The sequence below is a fragment of the Diaphorina citri genome, unplaced genomic scaffold, assembly GCF_000475195.1.
Source record: "Diaphorina citri unplaced genomic scaffold, Diaci psyllid genome assembly version 1.1 scaffold2877, whole genome shotgun sequence".
In the NCBI taxonomy this organism is placed as follows: domain Eukaryota; kingdom Metazoa; phylum Arthropoda; class Insecta; order Hemiptera; family Psyllidae; genus Diaphorina; species Diaphorina citri.
The window spans coordinates 1-25,368 of NW_007380290.1; the positions used below are offsets into that span (position 1 = coordinate 1).

Below are 25,368 nucleotides of genomic sequence, written 5' to 3' on the forward strand. Positions count from 1 at the left end.
AACTTTTCAGTGGCAAACACTATTGCTAGAAGTTCCTTCTCAATTTGTGCGTACATTTGTTCACATTTTGTTAACGCACGCGACGCAAAGGATACAGGTTGATCCTCTATGAGCAAACAAGATCCCAGTCCACTCTTAGATGCATCAGTCTCAATAATCAACTGCTTGGTATCATCAAAATATCTCAATACAGGACTGGTACATATCAATGTTTTGAGCCTCTGAAATGACTTTTCATGACAGTCAGACCATATCCATTCAGCTCTGTCCTTGGTAAGTTCTCTGAGGGGAGCTGACACTTCTGAAACATTAGGAATGAATTTAGATAGGTATTTTGTAATTCCTAGAAATCTCATCAGCTCCTTCTTACTTTGTGGACGTTCCATTTTCGCTACAGCTGAAACTTGCTCTTCATCCACACGAACGCCATCCTTTGATATAATTTGTCCAAGGAATTTCACACTGCTCTTCCTATATTGGAGCTTGTCTGCATTGAATTTGACATTAAACTGACGAGCTCTCTTCAAGACTTCCAATAATAACTTGTCATGATCTGCTCCATCTTTTCCAGCTATAATTATATCGTCAAAATAAACCTCTACTCCTTCCAAGTCAGAGAATATTTGTATCACCTTCTTACTGAATACCTCTGGAACAGAAGCCAAGCCGAATGGGGCCTTCCTGAAGGAATACCTTCCATACATAGTACTAAACGTACACAACAAGGAACTTTCCTCGTCAAGTTCTACTTGCCAAAATCCTTGCTTCATATCAATAACAGAGAACACACTCCTACCATTCAATCTCTGTATTATTTCCTCACAAGTAGGCAATGCATAATGTTCTCGTTTAATATTCATATTCAAAGCTTTGGGATCAATACAAATTCTCAGATCACCATTTTTCTTTTCCTTAATCACCATATTACTTACCCAATCTGTGGGTACATCTACTTTCTTGATAATACCATCCTGTTCCATTTGATCCAATGTATCCTTCAATTTCTTTTGAATACTAAATGGAACTCTCCTTGGAGGACTGATAACAGGTACGGCATTATCTTTCAGTTGTATGTGATAATGGCCAGGTAACTGACCCAGACCCATGAACAAATCTTCATTCATTTTGACAAGGTTTTCTTTAGTCACATTTTCCAAAGCAACATTTTCTATTGCATGAACTCTGTAAATTAAATTCAATTTTACACACGTGTCCAAACCTAGTAATGGAACAGCATTACAATCAACAATCAAATATTCCACGTCCATGTCCATGTTTTTATATCTACTTCTCAACATCACTTTTCCTAGTGGCATCATAGACATTTGATTACCATAAGGTAATAATCTCACATTTGAAGGCTCTAATTTCTTCTTTATTTTCAGCTGTTTGAACAGGTGAAATGGTATTATATTGACCTCTGAGCCACTGTCTAATTTAAAGCACACTTTGCCATTTTCTACTTGGATATCACACATCCAGTTTTTTAATCTACGAGAGGACGTAATAGAGTAGAGCGGAACAGTTTCTAAATTATCCATACAATACTCACGTCTAATTGAAGAATCTTGGTCCATATACTTGTACTCACTCTTATGTTCAACATTGTTATCTAATTCCAACTCATTAACTTTCTTCCTTTGGTTCTGGAAACAATTTCTCGCATAGTGACCTTTCTTCTTACATACATAACATATTTCCTCTGCAGCGGGACAAACTCCTCTCACATGTACGCGGCTACATCTGGAACAGTTAGCCCTCCTTCCTGTGAAATCTGAACGGTTAACATTGTCAATCTCATGCGTAAGTTCATATTTCACCATTTGTTTGTTCCTCATCATCTTCATTTCTTCAGACGCGGCTTCAGCTGCCCTTGCCTGGTTAATAGCTTTATCAAGAGTTATATCTGGATCTCTCAAACACTTCTCTACTTGTGCCTGATCCAATAATCCGAATATGAACTTATCTCTCAACAAAATATCTCTATCCTTGAAGTTACATGTAGAAATCAACAATTTCAACTCTTTCAAATAACTCATGATACTCTGCCCTTCCTTCTGTTTCACATTGAAGAACTTGTAATGTTCAAATAAATCATTCTTCTGAAGTAAGAACACTTCATCAAACTTCATCAAAACATCTTCTAATTTCCTATCTTCTTCCTTACCTCCTTTCCAGTCTATTGTATTGTATAGCTCTATACCTTCCTCACCCATCAAATGTAACAACATAGATATTTGCGTCTTCTGTTCCTTCTTATTCCCTTCCGATGCATTATTGAGTATTTTAAATCTCTGTTTGAACTTCTTCCAGTGGGTGTCACCTTCGAATTGTATCTCAGGGATCACCTTACCTTCCCTCATAATTTCAAAATTCATTATCAAAAATTCAAAAATTGAAAATTTTTCCTGACACCATGTTTCATTTTAGTAAGAACGAACTGAACTTTATTGAACAACAATAATCTGGCTCAAATCAAGACTACCGAAAGTAGGTATCCATAAGTACATATCTAACATCCTTCCCACTTAAGTCCATTTGGGCCATACGATGTAATCGCCAAACTTGGATGGAGGTTTTGATACCCGTGATGTTCTTCTGGGTAATGGTGGGAACTCATCATTGGGAGCGTAACTTGTATTATTTCCATTGCTTATTTCAGGTTGACTTTGTTCTAATACTCCAGGTTGATTTTGTACTGACTCTTCAGGTTGTAACTCGGGTAGTGGACATTGTTCTGAATCATCTGGTTGGTAATGTTCAATATCTTCATTTATGAACACATTTTCAATTACATGTTCATCGTTAGCAGGATAAGGATATTCTTGTGTGCTATTACCTTCTTGAGGTACATAGATATTCATACCAACATCGTCATCCAGTATACTTCTTCTTCTCTCCTCATCATGATCAATGATACAACCTCTGAATGGTTTCAGGTGAACACGATTTCTTCTATATCTTCTACCATTGATACTTTCCACAATATATGATCTTGGGTTTCCATCCTTCATAATAATTCTACCGGGTATCCATTTGTCACCCAATCTCATAAAGACTTGATCACCATCATCTAATTCTGGGAGCGATTTTGTATGCTGGTTGTAATTATCTTCTTGTTTTTCCGTCTTATTTTTCCAATGTTCCTCATAGTCTTCATTGAGTTTTGGTTTCAATAGTTGAGAGTTGATAGGGAGTTTAGTTTTCAACTTTCTATTGAAAAATAATTCAGAAGGAGAGTAAGACATACCCGCAAGAGACGTGTTTCTATAGTTGAGAAGTGCAACATTCATGTCAGTATTATCTTCTTTGGATTTCTTTAGCAGATTCTTACAGATAGCAACTGCCTTCTCCGCTAAACCATTAGACTGGCTATAAGTTGGACTTGAGAATACCAGGTTGAAATTCCATTCTCTGGCAAACTGTCGATATGGTTCACTGTTGAATGGCATGTTATCACTGTACAAGATATCTGGTACTCCATATCTACTGAATGTAGCTTTCATAAATTTGATCAGTTCTTGAGCTGATTTTCTTCCAATAATGAACAGTTCAATCCACATGGAGTATGCATCTACTAAAACCAAATAATCTTGATTATGAAGAGTGAATATATCTGCAGCAATACGTTCCCATGCTCTGGAAGGCATAGGTAAAGGTTTTAATGGTTCTTTTGAATTATTTCTGGAATTTTGAACACAAATTTTACAAGTCTCAATCATATTCTGAATGTCAGCATTCATGGAAGGCCAGAACAGGGAATCTCTTGCACGTGATTTACATTTCACAATACCTAGATGTCCCTCATGAATTTCCTTCAGCATCAAGTCTCTCAACTTCTCTGGAACAATAACACGGTTATTATAAAATAATAAATCATCTTCAATACAGATTTCATTTCTATGTTGCCAATACATACGGATTTCAAAGGGTATTTGGTGTTTTGAACTAGGCCATCCATTCATCAGCACTGATTTCAACTGTTGTAAATTGTTGTCATTTCCAGTATATTGAACCAATTGACATCTTCTCTCTTCTGACAAACACAATTGAGATGATAGACTACAAACCATAACATCATGTACCATATAGTTCTCACTATCAGAATTATCCGGAACTTCATTCTGATAACATCGGGACAGTGCATCTGAAATGTACATTTGAGAACCAGGTTTATAAATAACTTTCAAATCATATTTAAATAGTCTCAATAACATACGTTGTAGTCTTGCAGGAACGTCATTGATACATTTCTTCATGATTGTCATCAGAGGTTTATGGTCCGAATAAACAATCACTTGTTTACCATAAATGAACTGGTGGAACTTTTCAGTGGCAAACACTATTGCTAGAAGTTCCTTCTCAATTTGTGCGTACATTTGTTCACATTTTGTTAACGCACGCGACGCAAAGGATACAGGTTGATCCTCTATGAGCAAACAAGATCCCAGTCCACTCTTAGATGCATCAGTCTCAATAATCAACTGCTTGGTATCATCAAAATATCTCAATACAGGACTGGTACATATCAATGTTTTGAGCCTCTGAAATGACTTTTCATGACAGTCAGACCATATCCATTCAGCTCTGTCCTTGGTAAGTTCTCTGAGGGGAGCTGACACTTCTGAAACATTAGGAATGAATTTAGATAGGTATTTTGTAATTCCTAGAAATCTCATCAGCTCCTTCTTACTTTGTGGACGTTCCATTTTCGCTACAGCTGAAACTTGCTCTTCATCCACACGAACGCCATCCTTTGATATAATTTGTCCAAGGAATTTCACACTGCTCTTCCTATATTGGAGCTTGTCTGCATTGAATTTGACATTAAACTGACGAGCTCTCTTCAAGACTTCCAATAATAACTTGTCATGATCTGCTCCATCTTTTCCAGCTATAATTATATCGTCAAAATAAACCTCTACTCCTTCCAAGTCAGAGAATATTTGTATCACCTTCTTACTGAATACCTCTGGAACAGAAGCCAAGCCGAATGGGGCCTTCCTGAAGGAATACCTTCCATACATAGTACTAAACGTACACAACAAGGAACTTTCCTCGTCAAGTTCTACTTGCCAAAATCCTTGCTTCATATCAATAACAGAGAACACACTCCTACCATTCAATCTCTGTATTATTTCCTCACAAGTAGGCAATGCATAATGTTCTCGTTTAATATTCATATTCAAAGCTTTGGGATCAATACAAATTCTCAGATCACCATTTTTCTTTTCCTTAATCACCATATTACTTACCCAATCTGTGGGTACATCTACTTTCTTGATAATACCATCCTGTTCCATTTGATCCAATGTATCCTTCAATTTCTTTTGAATACTAAATGGAACTCTCCTTGGAGGACTGATAACAGGTACGGCATTATCTTTCAGTTGTATGTGATAATGGCCAGGTAACTGACCCAGACCCATGAACAAATCTTCATTCATTTTGACAAGGTTTTCTTTAGTCACATTTTCCAAAGCAACATTTTCTATTGCATGAACTCTGTAAATTAAATTCAATTTTACACACGTGTCCAAACCTAGTAATGGAACAGCATTACAATCAACAATCAAATATTCCACGTCCATGTCCATGTTTTTATATCTACTTCTCAACATCACTTTTCCTAGTGGCATCATAGACATTTGATTACCATAAGGTAATAATCTCACATTTGAAGGCTCTAATTTCTTCTTTATTTTCAGCTGTTTGAACAGGTGAAATTGTATTATATTGACCTCTGAGCCACTGTCTAATTTAAAGCACACTTTGCCATTTTCTACTTGGATATCACACATCCAGTTTTTTAATCTACGAGAGGACGTAATAGAGTAGAGCGGAACAGTTTCTAAATTATCCATACAATACTCACGTCTAATTGAAGAATCTTGGTCCATATACTTGTACTCACTCTTATGTTCAACATTGTTATCTAATTCCAACTCATTAACTTTCTTCCTTTGGTTCTGGAAACAATTTCTCGCATAGTGACCTTTCTTCTTACATACATAACATATTTCCTCTGCAGCGGGACAAACTCCTCTCACATGTACGCGGCTACATCTGGAACAGTTAGCCCTCCTTCCTGTGAAATCTGAACGGTTAACATTGTCAATCTCATGCGTAAGTTCATATTTCACCATTTGTTTGTTCCTCATCATCTTCATTTCTTCAGACGCGGCTTCAGCTGCCCTTGCCTGGTTAATAGCTTTATCAAGAGTTATATCTGGATCTCTCAAACACTTCTCTACTTGTGCCTGATCCAATAATCCGAATATGAACTTATCTCTCAACAAAATATCTCTATCCTTGAAGTTACATGTAGAAATCAACAATTTCAACTCTTTCAAATAACTCATGATACTCTGCCCTTCCTTCTGTTTCACATTGAAGAACTTGTAATGTTCAAATAAATCATTCTTCTGAAGTAAGAACACTTCATCAAACTTCATCAAAACATCTTCTAATTTCCTATCTTCTTCCTTACCTCCTTTCCAGTCTATTGTATTGTATAGCTCTATACCTTCCTCACCCATCAAATGTAACAACATAGATATTTGCGTCTTCTGTTCCTTCTTATTCCCTTCCGATGCATTATTGAGTATTTTAAATCTCTGTTTGAACTTCTTCCAGTGGGTAGCCACATCACCTTCGAATTGCATCTCAGGGATCACCTTCCCTTCCCTCATAATTTCAAAATTCATTATCAAAAATTCAAAAATTGAAAATTTTTCCTGACACCATGTTTCATTTTAGTAAGAACGAACTGAACTTTATTGAACAACAATAATCTGGCTCAAATCAAGACTACCGAAAGTAGGTATCCATAAGTACATATCTAACATCCTTCCCACTTAAGTCCATTTGGGCCATACGATGTAATCGCCAAACTTGGATGGAGGTTTTGATACCCGTGATGTTCTTCTGGGTAATGGTGGGAACTCATCATTGGGAGCGTAACTTGTATTATTTCCATTGCTTATTTCAGGTTGACTTTGTTCTAATACTCCAGGTTGATTTTGTACTGACTCTTCAGGTTGTAACTCGGGTAGTGGACATTGTTCTGAATCATCTGGTTGGTAATGTTCAATATCTTCATTTATGAACACATTTTCAATTACATGTTCATCGTTAGCAGGATAAGGATATTCTTGTGTGCTATTACCTTCTTGAGGTACATAGATATTCATACCAACATCGTCATCCAGTATACTTCTTCTTCTCTCCTCATCATGATCAATGATACAACCTCTGAATGGTTTCAGGTGAACACGATTTCTTCTATATCTTCTACCATTGATACTTTCCACAATATATGATCTTGGGTTTCCATCCTTCATAATAATTCTACCGGGTATCCATTTGTCACCCAATCTCATAAAGACTTGATCACCATCATCTAATTCTGGGAGCGATTTTGTATGCTGGTTGTAATTATCTTCTTGTTTTTCCGTCTTATTTTTCCAATGTTCCTCATAGTCTTCATTGAGTTTTGGTTTCAATAGTTGAGAGTTGATAGGGAGTTTAGTTTTCAACTTTCTATTGAAAAATAATTCAGAAGGAGAGTAAGACATACCCGCAAGAGACGTGTTTCTATAGTTGAGAAGTGCAACATTCATGTCAGTATTATCTTCTTTGGATTTCTTTAGCAGATTCTTACAGATAGCAACTGCCTTCTCCGCTAAACCATTAGACTGGCTATAAGTTGGACTTGAGAATACCAGGTTGAAATTCCATTCTCTGGCAAACTGTCGATATGGTTCACTGTTGAATGGCATGTTATCACTGTACAAGATATCTGGTACTCCATATCTACTGAATGTAGCTTTCATAAATTTGATCAGTTCTTGAGCTGATTTTCTTCCAATAATGAACAGTTCAATCCACATGGAGTATGCATCTACTAAAACCAAATAATCTTGATTATGAAGAGTGAATATATCTGCAGCAATACGTTCCCATGCTCTGGAAGGCATAGGTAAAGGTTTTAATGGTTCTTTTGAATTATTTCTGGAATTTTGAACACAAATTTTACAAGTCTCAATCATATTCTGAATGTCAGCATTCATGGAAGGCCAGAACAGGGAATCTCTTGCACGTGATTTACATTTCACAATACCTAGATGTCCCTCATGAATTTCCTTCAGCATCAAGTCTCTCAACTTCTCTGGAACAATAACACGGTTATTATAAAATAATAAATCATCTTCAATACAGATTTCATTTCTATGTTGCCAATACATACGGATTTCAAAGGGTATTTGGTGTTTTGAACTAGGCCATCCATTCATCAGCACTGATTTCAACTGTTGTAAATTGTTGTCATTTCCAGTATATTGAACCAATTGACATCTTCTCTCTTCTGACAAACACAATTGAGATGATAGACTACAAACCATAACATCATGTACCATATAGTTCTCACTATCAGAATTATCCGGAACTTCATTCTGATAACATCGGGACAGTGCATCTGAAATGTACATTTGAGAACCAGGTTTATAAATAACTTTCAAATCATATTTAAATAGTCTCAATAACATACGTTGTAGTCTTGCAGGAACGTCATTGATACATTTCTTCATGATTGTCATCAGAGGTTTATGGTCCGAATAAACAATCACTTGTTTACCATAAATGAACTGGTGGAACTTTTCAGTGGCAAACACTATTGCTAGAAGTTCCTTCTCAATTTGTGCGTACATTTGTTCACATTTTGTTAACGCACGCGACGCAAAGGATACAGGTTGATCCTCTATGAGCAAACAAGATCCCAGTCCACTCTTAGATGCATCAGTCTCAATAATCAACTGCTTGGTATCATCAAAATATCTCAATACAGGACTGGTACATATCAATGTTTTGAGCCTCTGAAATGACTTTTCATGACAGTCAGACCATATCCATTCAGCTCTGTCCTTGGTAAGTTCTCTGAGGGGAGCTGACACTTCTGAAACATTAGGAATGAATTTAGATAGGTATTTTGTAATTCCTAGAAATCTCATCAGCTCCTTCTTACTTTGTGGACGTTCCATTTTCGCTACAGCTGAAACTTGCTCTTCATCCACACGAACGCCATCCTTTGATATAATTTGTCCAAGGAATTTCACACTGCTCTTCCTATATTGGAGCTTGTCTGCATTGAATTTGACATTAAACTGACGAGCTCTCTTCAAGACTTCCAATAATAACTTGTCATGATCTGCTCCATCTTTTCCAGCTATAATTATATCGTCAAAATAAACCTCTACTCCTTCCAAGTCAGAGAATATTTGTATCACCTTCTTACTGAATACCTCTGGAACAGAAGCCAAGCCGAATGGGGCCTTCCTGAAGGAATACCTTCCATACATAGTACTAAACGTACACAACAAGGAACTTTCCTCGTCAAGTTCTACTTGCCAAAATCCTTGCTTCATATCAATAACAGAGAACACACTCCTACCATTCAATCTCTGTATTATTTCCTCACAAGTAGGCAATGCATAATGTTCTCGTTTAATATTCATATTCAAAGCTTTGGGATCAATACAAATTCTCAGATCACCATTTTTCTTTTCCTTAATCACCATATTACTTACCCAATCTGTGGGTACATCTACTTTCTTGATAATACCATCCTGTTCCATTTGATCCAATGTATCCTTCAATTTCTTTTGAATACTAAATGGAACTCTCCTTGGAGGACTGATAACAGGTACGGCATTATCTTTCAGTTGTATGTGATAATGGCCAGGTAACTGACCCAGACCCATGAACAAATCTTCATTCATTTTGACAAGGTTTTCTTTAGTCACATTTTCCAAAGCAACATTTTCTATTGCATGAACTCTGTAAATTAAATTCAATTTTACACACGTGTCCAAACCTAGTAATGGAACAGCATTACAATCAACAATCAAATATTCCACGTCCATGTCCATGTTTTTATATCTACTTCTCAACATCACTTTTCCTAGTGGCATCATAGACATTTGATTACCATAAGGTAATAATCTCACATTTGAAGGCTCTAATTTCTTCTTTATTTTCAGCTGTTTGAACAGGTGAAATGGTATTATATTGACCTCTGAGCCACTGTCTAATTTAAAGCACACTTTGCCATTTTCTACTTGGATATCACACATCCAGTTTTTTAATCTACGAGAGGACGTAATAGAGTAGAGCGGAACAGTTTCTAAATTATCCATACAATACTCACGTCTAATTGAAGAATCTTGGTCCATATACTTGTACTCACTCTTATGTTCAACATTGTTATCTAATTCCAACTCATTAACTTTCTTCCTTTGGTTCTGGAAACAATTTCTCGCATAGTGACCTTTCTTCTTACATACATAACATATTTCCTCTGCAGCGGGACAAACTCCTCTCACATGTACGCGGCTACATCTGGAACAGTTAGCCCTCCTTCCTGTGAAATCTGAACGGTTAACATTGTCAATCTCATGCGTAAGTTCATATTTCACCATTTGTTTGTTCCTCATCATCTTCATTTCTTCAGACGCGGCTTCAGCTGCCCTTGCCTGGTTAATAGCTTTATCAAGAGTTATATCTGGATCTCTCAAACACTTCTCTACTTGTGCCTGATCCAATAATCCGAATATGAACTTATCTCTCAACAAAATATCTCTATCCTTGAAGTTACATGTAGAAATCAACAATTTCAACTCTTTCAAATAACTCATGATACTCTGCCCTTCCTTCTGTTTCACATTGAAGAACTTGTAATGTTCAAATAAATCATTCTTCTGAAGTAAGAACACTTCATCAAACTTCATCAAAACATCTTCTAATTTCCTATCTTCTTCCTTACCTCCTTTCCAGTCTATTGTATTGTATAGCTCTATACCTTCCTCACCCATCAAATGTAACAACATAGATATTTGCGTCTTCTGTTCCTTCTTATTCCCTTCCGATGCATTATTGAGTATTTTAAATCTCTGTTTGAACTTCTTCCAGTGGGTGTCACCTTCGAATTGTATCTCAGGGATCACCTTACCTTCCCTCATAATTTCAAAATTCATTATCAAAAATTCAAAAATTGAAAATTTTTCCTGACACCATGTTTCATTTTAGTAAGAACGAACTGAACTTTATTGAACAACAATAATCTGGCTCAAATCAAGACTACCGAAAGTAGGTATCCATAAGTACATATCTAACATCCTTCCCACTTAAGTCCATTTGGGCCATACGATGTAATCGCCAAACTTGGATGGAGGTTTTGATACCCGTGATGTTCTTCTGGGTAATGGTGGGAACTCATCATTGGGAGCGTAACTTGTATTATTTCCATTGCTTATTTCAGGTTGACTTTGTTCTAATACTCCAGGTTGATTTTGTACTGACTCTTCAGGTTGTAACTCGGGTAGTGGACATTGTTCTGAATCATCTGGTTGGTAATGTTCAATATCTTCATTTATGAACACATTTTCAATTACATGTTCATCGTTAGCAGGATAAGGATATTCTTGTGTGCTATTACCTTCTTGAGGTACATAGATATTCATACCAACATCGTCATCCAGTATACTTCTTCTTCTCTCCTCATCATGATCAATGATACAACCTCTGAATGGTTTCAGGTGAACACGATTTCTTCTATATCTTCTACCATTGATACTTTCCACAATATATGATCTTGGGTTTCCATCCTTCATAATAATTCTACCGGGTATCCATTTGTCACCCAATCTCATAAAGACTTGATCACCATCATCTAATTCTGGGAGCGATTTTGTATGCTGGTTGTAATTATCTTCTTGTTTTTCCGTCTTATTTTTCCAATGTTCCTCATAGTCTTCATTGAGTTTTGGTTTCAATAGTTGAGAGTTGATAGGGAGTTTAGTTTTCAACTTTCTATTGAAAAATAATTCAGAAGGAGAGTAAGACATACCCGCAAGAGACGTGTTTCTATAGTTGAGAAGTGCAACATTCATGTCAGTATTATCTTCTTTGGATTTCTTTAGCAGATTCTTACAGATAGCAACTGCCTTCTCCGCTAAACCATTAGACTGGCTATAAGTTGGACTTGAGAATACCAGGTTGAAATTCCATTCTCTGGCAAACTGTCGATATGGTTCACTGTTGAATGGCATGTTATCACTGTACAAGATATCTGGTACTCCATATCTACTGAATGTAGCTTTCATAAATTTGATCAGTTCTTGAGCTGATTTTCTTCCAATAATGAACAGTTCAATCCACATGGAGTATGCATCTACTAAAACCAAATAATCTTGATTATGAAGAGTGAATATATCTGCAGCAATACGTTCCCATGCTCTGGAAGGCATAGGTAAAGGTTTTAATGGTTCTTTTGAATTATTTCTGGAATTTTGAACACAAATTTTACAAGTCTCAATCATATTCTGAATGTCAGCATTCATGGAAGGCCAGAACAGGGAATCTCTTGCACGTGATTTACATTTCACAATACCTAGATGTCCCTCATGAATTTCCTTCAGCATCAAGTCTCTCAACTTCTCTGGAACAATAACACGGTTATTATAAAATAATAAATCATCTTCAATACAGATTTCATTTCTATGTTGCCAATACATACGGATTTCAAAGGGTATTTGGTGTTTTGAACTAGGCCATCCATTCATCAGCACTGATTTCAACTGTTGTAAATTGTTGTCATTTCCAGTATATTGAACCAATTGACATCTTCTCTCTTCTGACAAACACAATTGAGATGATAGACTACAAACCATAACATCATGTACCATATAGTTCTCACTATCAGAATTATCCGGAACTTCATTCTGATAACATCGGGACAGTGCATCTGAAATGTACATTTGAGAACCAGGTTTATAAATAACTTTCAAATCATATTTAAATAGTCTCAATAACATACGTTGTAGTCTTGCAGGAACGTCATTGATACATTTCTTCATGATTGTCATCAGAGGTTTATGGTCCGAATAAACAATCACTTGTTTACCATAAATGAACTGGTGGAACTTTTCAGTGGCAAACACTATTGCTAGAAGTTCCTTCTCAATTTGTGCGTACATTTGTTCACATTTTGTTAACGCACGCGACGCAAAGGATACAGGTTGATCCTCTATGAGCAAACAAGATCCCAGTCCACTCTTAGATGCATCAGTCTCAATAATCAACTGCTTGGTATCATCAAAATATCTCAATACAGGACTGGTACATATCAATGTTTTGAGCCTCTGAAATGACTTTTCATGACAGTCAGACCATATCCATTCAGCTCTGTCCTTGGTAAGTTCTCTGAGGGGAGCTGACACTTCTGAAACATTAGGAATGAATTTAGATAGGTATTTTGTAATTCCTAGAAATCTCATCAGCTCCTTCTTACTTTGTGGACGTTCCATTTTCGCTACAGCTGAAACTTGCTCTTCATCCACACGAACGCCATCCTTTGATATAATTTGTCCAAGGAATTTCACACTGCTCTTCCTATATTGGAGCTTGTCTGCATTGAATTTGACATTAAACTGACGAGCTCTCTTCAAGACTTCCAATAATAACTTGTCATGATCTGCTCCATCTTTTCCAGCTATAATTATATCGTCAAAATAAACCTCTACTCCTTCCAAGTCAGAGAATATTTGTATCACCTTCTTACTGAATACCTCTGGAACAGAAGCCAAGCCGAATGGGGCCTTCCTGAAGGAATACCTTCCATACATAGTACTAAACGTACACAACAAGGAACTTTCCTCGTCAAGTTCTACTTGCCAAAATCCTTGCTTCATATCAATAACAGAGAACACACTCCTACCATTCAATCTCTGTATTATTTCCTCACAAGTAGGCAATGCATAATGTTCTCGTTTAATATTCATATTCAAAGCTTTGGGATCAATACAAATTCTCAGATCACCATTTTTCTTTTCCTTAATCACCATATTACTTACCCAATCTGTGGGTACATCTACTTTCTTGATAATACCATCCTGTTCCATTTGATCCAATGTATCCTTCAATTTCTTTTGAATACTAAATGGAACTCTCCTTGGAGGACTGATAACAGGTACGGCATTATCTTTCAGTTGTATGTGATAATGGCCAGGTAACTGACCCAGACCCATGAACAAATCTTCATTCATTTTGACAAGGTTTTCTTTAGTCACATTTTCCAAAGCAACATTTTCTATTGCATGAACTCTGTAAATTAAATTCAATTTTACACACGTGTCCAAACCTAGTAATGGAACAGCATTACAATCAACAATCAAATATTCCACGTCCATGTCCATGTTTTTATATCTACTTCTCAACATCACTTTTCCTAGTGGCATCATAGACATTTGATTACCATAAGGTAATAATCTCACATTTGAAGGCTCTAATTTCTTCTTTATTTTCAGCTGTTTGAACAGGTGAAATTGTATTATATTGACCTCTGAGCCACTGTCTAATTTAAAGCACACTTTGCCATTTTCTACTTGGATATCACACATCCAGTTTTTTAATCTACGAGAGGACGTAATAGAGTAGAGCGGAACAGTTTCTAAATTATCCATACAATACTCACGTCTAATTGAAGAATCTTGGTCCATATACTTGTACTCACTCTTATGTTCAACATTGTTATCTAATTCCAACTCATTAACTTTCTTCCTTTGGTTCTGGAAACAATTTCTCGCATAGTGACCTTTCTTCTTACATACATAACATATTTCCTCTGCAGCGGGACAAACTCCTCTCACATGTACGCGGCTACATCTGGAACAGTTAGCCCTCCTTCCTGTGAAATCTGAACGGTTAACATTGTCAATCTCATGCGTAAGTTCATATTTCACCATTTGTTTGTTCCTCATCATCTTCATTTCTTCAGACGCGGCTTCAGCTGCCCTTGCCTGGTTAATAGCTTTATCAAGAGTTATATCTGGATCTCTCAAACACTTCTCTACTTGTGCCTGATCCAATAATCCGAATATGAACTTATCTCTCAACAAAATATCTCTATCCTTGAAGTTACATGTAGAAATCAACAATTTCAACTCTTTCAAATAACTCATGATACTCTGCCCTTCCTTCTGTTTCACATTGAAGAACTTGTAATGTTCAAATAAATCATTCTTCTGAAGTAAGAACACTTCATCAAACTTCATCAAAACATCTTCTAATTTCCTATCTTCTTCCTTACCTCCTTTCCAGTCTATTGTATTGTATAGCTCTATACCTTCCTCACCCATCAAATGTAACAACATAGATATTTGCGTCTTCTGTTCCTTCTTATTCCCTTCCGATGCATTATTGAGTATTTTAAATCTCTGTTTGAACTTCTTCCAGTGGGTAGCCACATCACCTTCGAATTGCATCTCAGGGATCACCTTCCCTTCCCTCATAATTTCAAAATTCATTATCAAAAATTCAAAAATTGAAAATTTTTCCTGACACCATGTTTCATTTTAGTAAGAACGAACTGAACTTTATTGAACAACAATAATCTGGCTCAAATCAAGACTACCGAAAGTAGGTATCCATAAGTACATATCTAACATCCTTCCCACTTAAGTCCATTTGGGCCATACGATGTAATCGCCAAACTTGGATGGAGGTTTTGATACCCGTGATGTTCTTCTGGGTAATGGTGGGAACTCATCATTGGGAGCGTAACTTGTATTATTTCCATTGCTTATTTCAGGTTGACTTTGTTCTAATACTCCAGGTTGATTTTGTACTGACTCTTCAGGTTGTAACTCGGGTAGTGGACATTGTTCTGAATCATCTGGTTGGTAATGTTCAATATCTTCATTTATGAACACATTTTCAATTACATGTTCATCGTTAGCAGGATAAGGATATTCTTGTGTGCTATTACCTTCTTGAGGTACATAGATATTCATACCAACATCGTCATCCAGTATACTTCTTCTTCTCTCCTCATCATGATCAATGATACAACCTCTGAATGGTTTCAGGTGAACACGATTTCTTCTATATCTTCTACCATTGATACTTTCCACAATATATGATCTTGGGTTTCCATCCTTCATAATAATTCTACCGGGTATCCATTTGTCACCCAATCTCATAAAGACTTGATCACCATCATCTAATTCTGGGAGCGATTTTGTATGCTGGTTGTAATTATCTTCTTGTTTTTCCGTCTTATTTTTCCAATGTTCCTCATAGTCTTCATTGAGTTTTGGTTTCAATAGTTGAGAGTTGATAGGGAGTTTAGTTTTCAACTTTCTATTGAAAAATAATTCAGAAGGAGAGTAAGACATACCCGCAAGAGACGTGTTTCTATAGTTGAGAAGTGCAACATTCATGTCAGTATTATCTTCTTTGGATTTCTTTAGCAGATTCTTACAGATAGCAACTGCCTTCTCCGCTAAACCATTAGACTGGCTATAAGTTGGACTTGAGAATACCAGGTTGAAATTCCATTCTCTGGCAAACTGTCGATATGGTTCACTGTTGAATGGCATGTTATCACTGTACAAGATATCTGGTACTCCATATCTACTGAATGTAGCTTTCATAAATTTGATCAGTTCTTGAGCTGATTTTCTTCCAATAATGAACAGTTCAATCCACATGGAGTATGCATCTACTAAAACCAAATAATCTTGATTATGAAGAGTGAATATATCTGCAGCAATACGTTCCCATGCTCTGGAAGGCATAGGTAAAGGTTTTAATGGTTCTTTTGAATTATTTCTGGAATTTTGAACACAAATTTTACAAGTCTCAATCATATTCTGAATGTCAGCATTCATGGAAGGCCAGAACAGGGAATCTCTTGCACGTGATTTACATTTCACAATACCTAGATGTCCCTCATGAATTTCCTTCAGCATCAAGTCTCTCAACTTCTCTGGAACAATAACACGGTTATTATAAAATAATAAATCATCTTCAATACAGATTTCATTTCTATGTTGCCAATACATACGGATTTCAAAGGGTATTTGGTGTTTTGAACTAGGCCATCCATTCATCAGCACTGATTTCAACTGTTGTAAATTGTTGTCATTTCCAGTATATTGAACCAATTGACATCTTCTCTCTTCTGACAAACACAATTGAGATGATAGACTACAAACCATAACATCATGTACCATATAGTTCTCACTATCAGAATTATCCGGAACTTCATTCTGATAACATCGGGACAGTGCATCTGAAATGTACATTTGAGAACCAGGTTTATAAATAACTTTCAAATCATATTTAAATAGTCTCAATAACATACGTTGTAGTCTTGCAGGAACGTCATTGATACATTTCTTCATGATTGTCATCAGAGGTTTATGGTCCGAATAAACAATCACTTGTTTACCATAAATGAACTGGTGGAACTTTTCAGTGGCAAACACTATTGCTAGAAGTTCCTTCTCAATTTGTGCGTACATTTGTTCACATTTTGTTAACGCACGCGACGCAAAGGATACAGGTTGATCCTCTATGAGCAAACAAGATCCCAGTCCACTCTTAGATGCATCAGTCTCAATAATCAACTGCTTGGTATCATCAAAATATCTCAATACAGGACTGGTACATATCAATGTTTTGAGCCTCTGAAATGACTTTTCATGACAGTCAGACCATATCCATTCAGCTCTGTCCTTGGTAAGTTCTCTGAGGGGAGCTGACACTTCTGAAACATTAGGAATGAATTTAGATAGGTATTTTGTAATTCCTAGAAATCTCATCAGCTCCTTCTTACTTTGTGGACGTTCCATTTTCGCTACAGCTGAAACTTGCTCTTCATCCACACGAACGCCATCCTTTGATATAATTTGTCCAAGGAATTTCACACTGCTCTTCCTATATTGGAGCTTGTCTGCATTGAATTTGACATTAAACTGACGAGCTCTCTTCAAGACTTCCAATAATAACTTGTCATGATCTGCTCCATCTTTTCCAGCTATAATTATATCGTCAAAATAAACCTCTACTCCTTCCAAGTCAGAGAATATTTGTATCACCTTCTTACTGAATACCTCTGGAACAGAAGCCAAGCCGAATGGGGCCTTCCTGAAGGAATACCTTCCATACATAGTACTAAACGTACACAACAAGGAACTTTCCTCGTCAAGTTCTACTTGCCAAAATCCTTGCTTCATATCAATAACAGAGAACACACTCCTACCATTCAATCTCTGTATTATTTCCTCACAAGTAGGCAATGCATAATGTTCTCGTTTAATATTCATATTCAAAGCTTTGGGATCAATACAAATTCTCAGATCACCATTTTTCTTTTCCTTAATCACCATATTACTTACCCAATCTGTGGGTACATCTACTTTCTTGATAATACCATCCTGTTCCATTTGATCCAATGTATCCTTCAATTTCTTTTGAATACTAAATGGAACTCTCCTTGGAGGACTGATAACAGGTACGGCATTATCTTTCAGTTGTATGTGATAATGGCCAGGTAACTGACCCAGACCCATGAACAAATCTTCATTCATTTTGACAAGGTTTTCTTTAGTCACATTTTCCAAAGCAACATTTTCTATTGCATGAACTCTGTAAATTAAATTCAATTTTACACACGTGTCCAAACCTAGTAATGGAACAGCATTACAATCAACAATCAAATATTCCACGTCCATGTCCATGTTTTTATATCTACTTCTCAACATCACTTTTCCTAGTGGCATCATAGACATTTGATTACCATAAGGTAATAATCTCACATTTGAAGGCTCTAATTTCTTCTTTATTTTCAGCTGTTTGAACAGGTGAAATGGTATTATATTGACCTCTGAGCCACTGTCTAATTTAAAGCACACTTTGCCATTTTCTACTTGGATATCACACATCCAGTTTTTTAATCTACGAGAGGACGTAATAGAGTAGAGCGGAACAGTTTCTAAATTATCCATACAATACTCACGTCTAATTGAAGAATCTTGGTCCATATACTTGTACTCACTCTTATGTTCAACATTGTTATCTAATTCCAACTCATTAACTTTCTTCCTTTGGTTCTGGAAACAATTTCTCGCATAGTGACCTTTCTTCTTACATACATAACATATTTCCTCTGCAGCGGGACAAACTCCTCTCACATGTACGCGGCTACATCTGGAACAGTTAGCCCTCCTTCCTGTGAAATCTGAACGGTTAACATTGTCAATCTCATGCGTAAGTTCATATTTCACCATTTGTTTGTTCCTCATCATCTTCATTTCTTCAGACGCGGCTTCAGCTGCCCTTGCCTGGTTAATAGCTTTATCAAGAGTTATATCTGGATCTCTCAAACACTTCTCTACTTGTGCCTGATCCAATAATCCGAATATGAACTTATCTCTCAACAAAATATCTCTATCCTTGAAGTTACATGTAGAAATCAACAATTTCAACTCTTTCAAATAACTCATGATACTCTGCCCTTCCTTCTGTTTCACATTGAAGAACTTGTAATGTTCAAATAAATCATTCTTCTGAAGTAAGAACACTTCATCAAACTTCATCAAAACATCTTCTAATTTCCTATCTTCTTCCTTACCTCCTTTCCAGTCTATTGTATTGTATAGCTCTATACCTTCCTCACCCATCAAATGTAACAACATAGATATTTGCGTCTTCTGTTCCTTCTTATTCCCTTCCGATGCATTATTGAGTATTTTAAATCTCTGTTTGAACTTCTTCCAGTGGGTGTCACCTTCGAATTGTATCTCAGGGATCACCTTACCTTCCCTCATAATTTCAAAATTCATTATCAAAAATTCAAAAATTGAAAATTTTTCCTGACACCATGTTTCATTTTAGTAAGAACGAACTGAACTTTATTGAACAACAATAATCTGGCTCAAATCAAGACTACCGAAAGTAGGTATCCATAAGTACATATCTAACATCCTTCCCACTTAAGTCCATTTGGGCCATACGATGTAATCGCCAAACTTGGATGGAGGTTTTGATACCCGTGATGTTCTTCTGGGTAATGGTGGGAACTCATCATTGGGAGCGTAACTTGTATTATTTCCATTGCTTATTTCAGGTTGACTTTGTTCTAATACTCCAGGTTGATTTTGTACTGACTCTTCAGGTTGTAACTCGGGTAGTGGACATTGTTCTGAATCATCTGGTTGGTAATGTTCAATATCTTCATTTATGAACACATTTTCAATTACATGTTCATCGTTAGCAGGATAAGGATATTCTTGTGTGCTATTACCTTCTTGAGGTACATAGATATTCATACCAACATCGTCATCCAGTATACTTCTTCTTCTCTCCTCATCATGATCAATGATACAACCTCTGAATGGTTTCAGGTGAACACGATTTCTTCTATATCTTCTACCATTGATACTTTCCACAATATATGATCTTGGGTTTCCATCCTTCATAATAATTCTACCGGGTATCCATTTGTCACCCAATCTCATAAAGACTTGATCACCATCATCTAATTCTGGGAGCGATTTTGTATGCTGGTTGTAATTATCTTCTTGTTTTTCCGTCTTATTTTTCCAATGTTCCTCATAGTCTTCATTGAGTTTTGGTTTCAATAGTTGAGAGTTGATAGGGAGTTTAGTTTTCAACTTTCTATTGAAAAATAATTCAGAAGGAGAGTAAGACATACCCGCAAGAGACGTGTTTCTATAGTTGAGAAGTGCAACATTCATGTCAGTATTATCTTCTTTGGATTTCTTTAGCAGATTCTTACAGATAGCAACTGCCTTCTCCGCTAAACCATTAGACTGGCTATAAGTTGGACTTGAGAATACCAGGTTGAAATTCCATTCTCTGGCAAACTGTCGATATGGTTCACTGTTGAATGGCATGTTATCACTGTACAAGATATCTGGTACTCCATATCTACTGAATGTAGCTTTCATAAATTTGATCAGTTCTTGAGCTGATTTTCTTCCAATAATGAACAGTTCAATCCACATGGAGTATGCATCTACTAAAACCAAATAATCTTGATTATGAAGAGTGAATATATCTGCAGCAATACGTTCCCATGCTCTGGAAGGCATAGGTAAAGGTTTTAATGGTTCTTTTGAATTATTTCTGGAATTTTGAACACAAATTTTACAAGTCTCAATCATATTCTGAATGTCAGCATTCATGGAAGGCCAGAACAGGGAATCTCTTGCACGTGATTTACATTTCACAATACCTAGATGTCCCTCATGAATTTCCTTCAGCATCAAGTCTCTCAACTTCTCTGGAACAATAACACGGTTATTATAAAATAATAAATCATCTTCAATACAGATTTCATTTCTATGTTGCCAATACATACGGATTTCAAAGGGTATTTGGTGTTTTGAACTAGGCCATCCATTCATCAGCACTGATTTCAACTGTTGTAAATTGTTGTCATTTCCAGTATATTGAACCAATTGACATCTTCTCTCTTCTGACAAACACAATTGAGATGATAGACTACAAACCATAACATCATGTACCATATAGTTCTCACTATCAGAATTATCCGGAACTTCATTCTGATAACATCGGGACAGTGCATCTGAAATGTACATTTGAGAACCAGGTTTATAAATAACTTTCAAATCATATTTAAATAGTCTCAATAACATACGTTGTAGTCTTGCAGGAACGTCATTGATACATTTCTTCATGATTGTCATCAGAGGTTTATGGTCCGAATAAACAATCACTTGTTTACCATAAATGAACTGGTGGAACTTTTCAGTGGCAAACACTATTGCTAGAAGTTCCTTCTCAATTTGTGCGTACATTTGTTCACATTTTGTTAACGCACGCGACGCAAAGGATACAGGTTGATCCTCTATGAGCAAACAAGATCCCAGTCCACTCTTAGATGCATCAGTCTCAATAATCAACTGCTTGGTATCATCAAAATATCTCAATACAGGACTGGTACATATCAATGTTTTGAGCCTCTGAAATGACTTTTCATGACAGTCAGACCATATCCATTCAGCTCTGTCCTTGGTAAGTTCTCTGAGGGGAGCTGACACTTCTGAAACATTAGGAATGAATTTAGATAGGTATTTTGTAATTCCTAGAAATCTCATCAGCTCCTTCTTACTTTGTGGACGTTCCATTTTCGCTACAGCTGAAACTTGCTCTTCATCCACACGAACGCCATCCTTTGATATAATTTGTCCAAGGAATTTCACACTGCTCTTCCTATATTGGAGCTTGTCTGCATTGAATTTGACATTAAACTGACGAGCTCTCTTCAAGACTTCCAATAATAACTTGTCATGATCTGCTCCATCTTTTCCAGCTATAATTATATCGTCAAAATAAACCTCTACTCCTTCCAAGTCAGAGAATATTTGTATCACCTTCTTACTGAATACCTCTGGAACAGAAGCCAAGCCGAATGGGGCCTTCCTGAAGGAATACCTTCCATACATAGTACTAAACGTACACAACAAGGAACTTTCCTCGTCAAGTTCTACTTGCCAAAATCCTTGCTTCATATCAATAACAGAGAACACACTCCTACCATTCAATCTCTGTATTATTTCCTCACAAGTAGGCAATGCATAATGTTCTCGTTTAATATTCATATTCAAAGCTTTGGGATCAATACAAATTCTCAGATCACCATTTTTCTTTTCCTTAATCACCATATTACTTACCCAATCTGTGGGTACATCTACTTTCTTGATAATACCATCCTGTTCCATTTGATCCAATGTATCCTTCAATTTCTTTTGAATACTAAATGGAACTCTCCTTGGAGGACTGATAACAGGTACGGCATTATCTTTCAGTTGTATGTGATAATGGCCAGGTAACTGACCCAGACCCATGAACAAATCTTCATTCATTTTGACAAGGTTTTCTTTAGTCACATTTTCCAAAGCAACATTTTCTATTGCATGAACTCTGTAAATTAAATTCAATTTTACACACGTGTCCAAACCTAGTAATGGAACAGCATTACAATCAACAATCAAATATTCCACGTCCATGTCCATGTTTTTATATCTACTTCTCAACATCACTTTTCCTAGTGGCATCATAGACATTTGATTACCATAAGGTAATAATCTCACATTTGAAGGCTCTAATTTCTTCTTTATTTTCAGCTGTTTGAACAGGTGAAATTGTATTATATTGACCTCTGAGCCACTGTCTAATTTAAAGCACACTTTGCCATTTTCTACTTGGATATCACACATCCAGTTTTTTAATCTACGAGAGGACGTAATAGAGTAGAGCGGAACAGTTTCTAAATTATCCATACAATACTCACGTCTAATTGAAGAATCTTGGTCCATATACTTGTACTCACTCTTATGTTCAACATTGTTATCTAATTCCAACTCATTAACTTTCTTCCTTTGGTTCTGGAAACAATTTCTCGCATAGTGACCTTTCTTCTTACATACATAACATATTTCCTCTGCAGCGGGACAAACTCCTCTCACATGTACGCGGCTACATCTGGAACAGTTAGCCCTCCTTCCTGTGAAATCTGAACGGTTAACATTGTCAATCTCATGCGTAAGTTCATATTTCACCATTTGTTTGTTCCTCATCATCTTCATTTCTTCAGACGCGGCTTCAGCTGCCCTTGCCTGGTTAATAGCTTTATCAAGAGTTATATCTGGATCTCTCAAACACTTCTCTACTTGTGCCTGATCCAATAATCCGAATATGAACTTATCTCTCAACAAAATATCTCTATCCTTGAAGTTACATGTAGAAATCAACAATTTCAACTCTTTCAAATAACTCATGATACTCTGCCCTTCCTTCTGTTTCACATTGAAGAACTTGTAATGTTCAAATAAATCATTCTTCTGAAGTAAGAACACTTCATCAAACTTCATCAAAACATCTTCTAATTTCCTATCTTCTTCCTTACCTCCTTTCCAGTCTATTGTATTGTATAGCTCTATACCTTCCTCACCCATCAAATGTAACAACATAGATATTTGCGTCTTCTGTTCCTTCTTATTCCCTTCCGATGCATTATTGAGTATTTTAAATCTCTGTTTGAACTTCTTCCAGTGGGTAGCCACATCACCTTCGAATTGCATCTCAGGGATCACCTTCCCTTCCCTCATAATTTCAAAATTCATTATCAAAAATTCAAAAATTGAAAATTTTTCCTGACACCATGTTTCATTTTAGTAAGAACGAACTGAACTTTATTGAACAACAATAATCTGGCTCAAATCAAGACTACCGAAAGTAGGTATCCATAAGTACATATCTAACATCCTTCCCACTTAAGTCCATTTGGGCCATACGATGTAATCGCCAAACTTGGATGGAGGTTTTGATACCCGTGATGTTCTTCTGGGTAATGGTGGGAACTCATCATTGGGAGCGTAACTTGTATTATTTCCATTGCTTATTTCAGGTTGACTTTGTTCTAATACTCCAGGTTGATTTTGTACTGACTCTTCAGGTTGTAACTCGGGTAGTGGACATTGTTCTGAATCATCTGGTTGGTAATGTTCAATATCTTCATTTATGAACACATTTTCAATTACATGTTCATCGTTAGCAGGATAAGGATATTCTTGTGTGCTATTACCTTCTTGAGGTACATAGATATTCATACCAACATCGTCATCCAGTATACTTCTTCTTCTCTCCTCATCATGATCAATGATACAACCTCTGAATGGTTTCAGGTGAACACGATTTCTTCTATATCTTCTACCATTGATACTTTCCACAATATATGATCTTGGGTTTCCATCCTTCATAATAATTCTACCGGGTATCCATTTGTCACCCAATCTCATAAAGACTTGATCACCATCATCTAATTCTGGGAGCGATTTTGTATGCTGGTTGTAATTATCTTCTTGTTTTTCCGTCTTATTTTTCCAATGTTCCTCATAGTCTTCATTGAGTTTTGGTTTCAATAGCTGAGAGTTGATAGGGAGTTTAGTTTTCAACTTTCTATTGAAAAATAATTCAGAAGGAGAGTAAGACATACCCGCAAGAGACGTGTTTCTATAGTTGAGAAGTGCAACATTCATGTCAGTATTATCTTCTTTGGATTTCTTTAGCAGATTCTTACAGATAGCAACTGCCTTCTCCGCTAAACCATTAGACTGGCTATAAGTTGGACTTGAGAATACCAGGTTGAAATTCCATTCTCTGGCAAACTGTCGATATGGTTCACTGTTGAATGGCATGTTATCACTGTACAAGATATCTGGTACTCCATATCTACTGAATGTAGCTTTCATAAATTTGATCAGTTCTTGAGCTGATTTTCTTCCAATAATGAACAGTTCAATCCACATGGAGTATGCATCTACTAAAACCAAATAATCTTGATTATGAAGAGTGAATATATCTGCAGCAATACGTTCCCATGCTCTGGAAGGCATAGGTAAAGGTTTTAATGGTTCTTTTGAATTATTTCTGGAATTTTGAACACAAATTTTACAAGTCTCAATCATATTCTGAATGTCA

General features: G+C 36.3%; 4 protein-coding genes across 4 annotated transcripts; all 4 read right to left on the reverse strand.

The window, feature by feature from the left end:
- Positions 1-95: 95 nt before the first annotated feature.
- LOC103519673 (uncharacterized protein K02A2.6-like) lies at positions 96-2,378 on the reverse strand (the record flags this gene model as incomplete). Its single annotated transcript, XM_008484762.1, has 1 exon — positions 96-2,378. A coding segment is annotated over exon 1 (2,283 nt), but the record flags the coding sequence as incomplete, so codon positions are not given.
- A 150-nt stretch (positions 2,379-2,528) lies between these two features.
- On the reverse strand, positions 2,529-6,707 carry LOC103519674 (uncharacterized protein K02A2.6-like). The gene has a single exon (XM_026831100.1). The coding sequence runs from the start codon at positions 6,705-6,707 to the stop codon at positions 2,529-2,531; it is 4,179 nt and encodes a 1,392-aa protein (XP_026686901.1).
- A 44-nt stretch (positions 6,708-6,751) lies between these two features.
- On the reverse strand, positions 6,752-15,391 carry LOC113471723 (uncharacterized protein K02A2.6-like). Its single transcript, XM_026831097.1, has 2 exons — positions 15,268-15,391; positions 6,752-10,944 (listed from the first exon to the last, which is right to left on the reverse strand). Exons 1-2 carry the CDS (start codon positions 15,357-15,359, stop codon positions 6,858-6,860), a joined length of 4,179 nt encoding a protein of 1,392 aa, XP_026686898.1. The 5' UTR covers positions 15,360-15,391; the 3' UTR covers positions 6,752-6,857.
- Positions 15,392-15,403: 12 nt separating this feature from the next.
- Positions 15,404-24,043, reverse strand: LOC103519678 (uncharacterized protein K02A2.6-like). The gene is made up of 2 exons (XM_026831099.1): positions 23,920-24,043; positions 15,404-19,596 (listed from the first exon to the last, which is right to left on the reverse strand). The coding sequence occupies exons 1-2, from the start codon at positions 24,009-24,011 to the stop codon at positions 15,510-15,512; spliced, it is 4,179 nt and encodes a 1,392-aa protein (XP_026686900.1). The 5' UTR covers positions 24,012-24,043; the 3' UTR covers positions 15,404-15,509.
- Between the last annotated feature and the right edge of the window lie 1,325 nt (positions 24,044-25,368).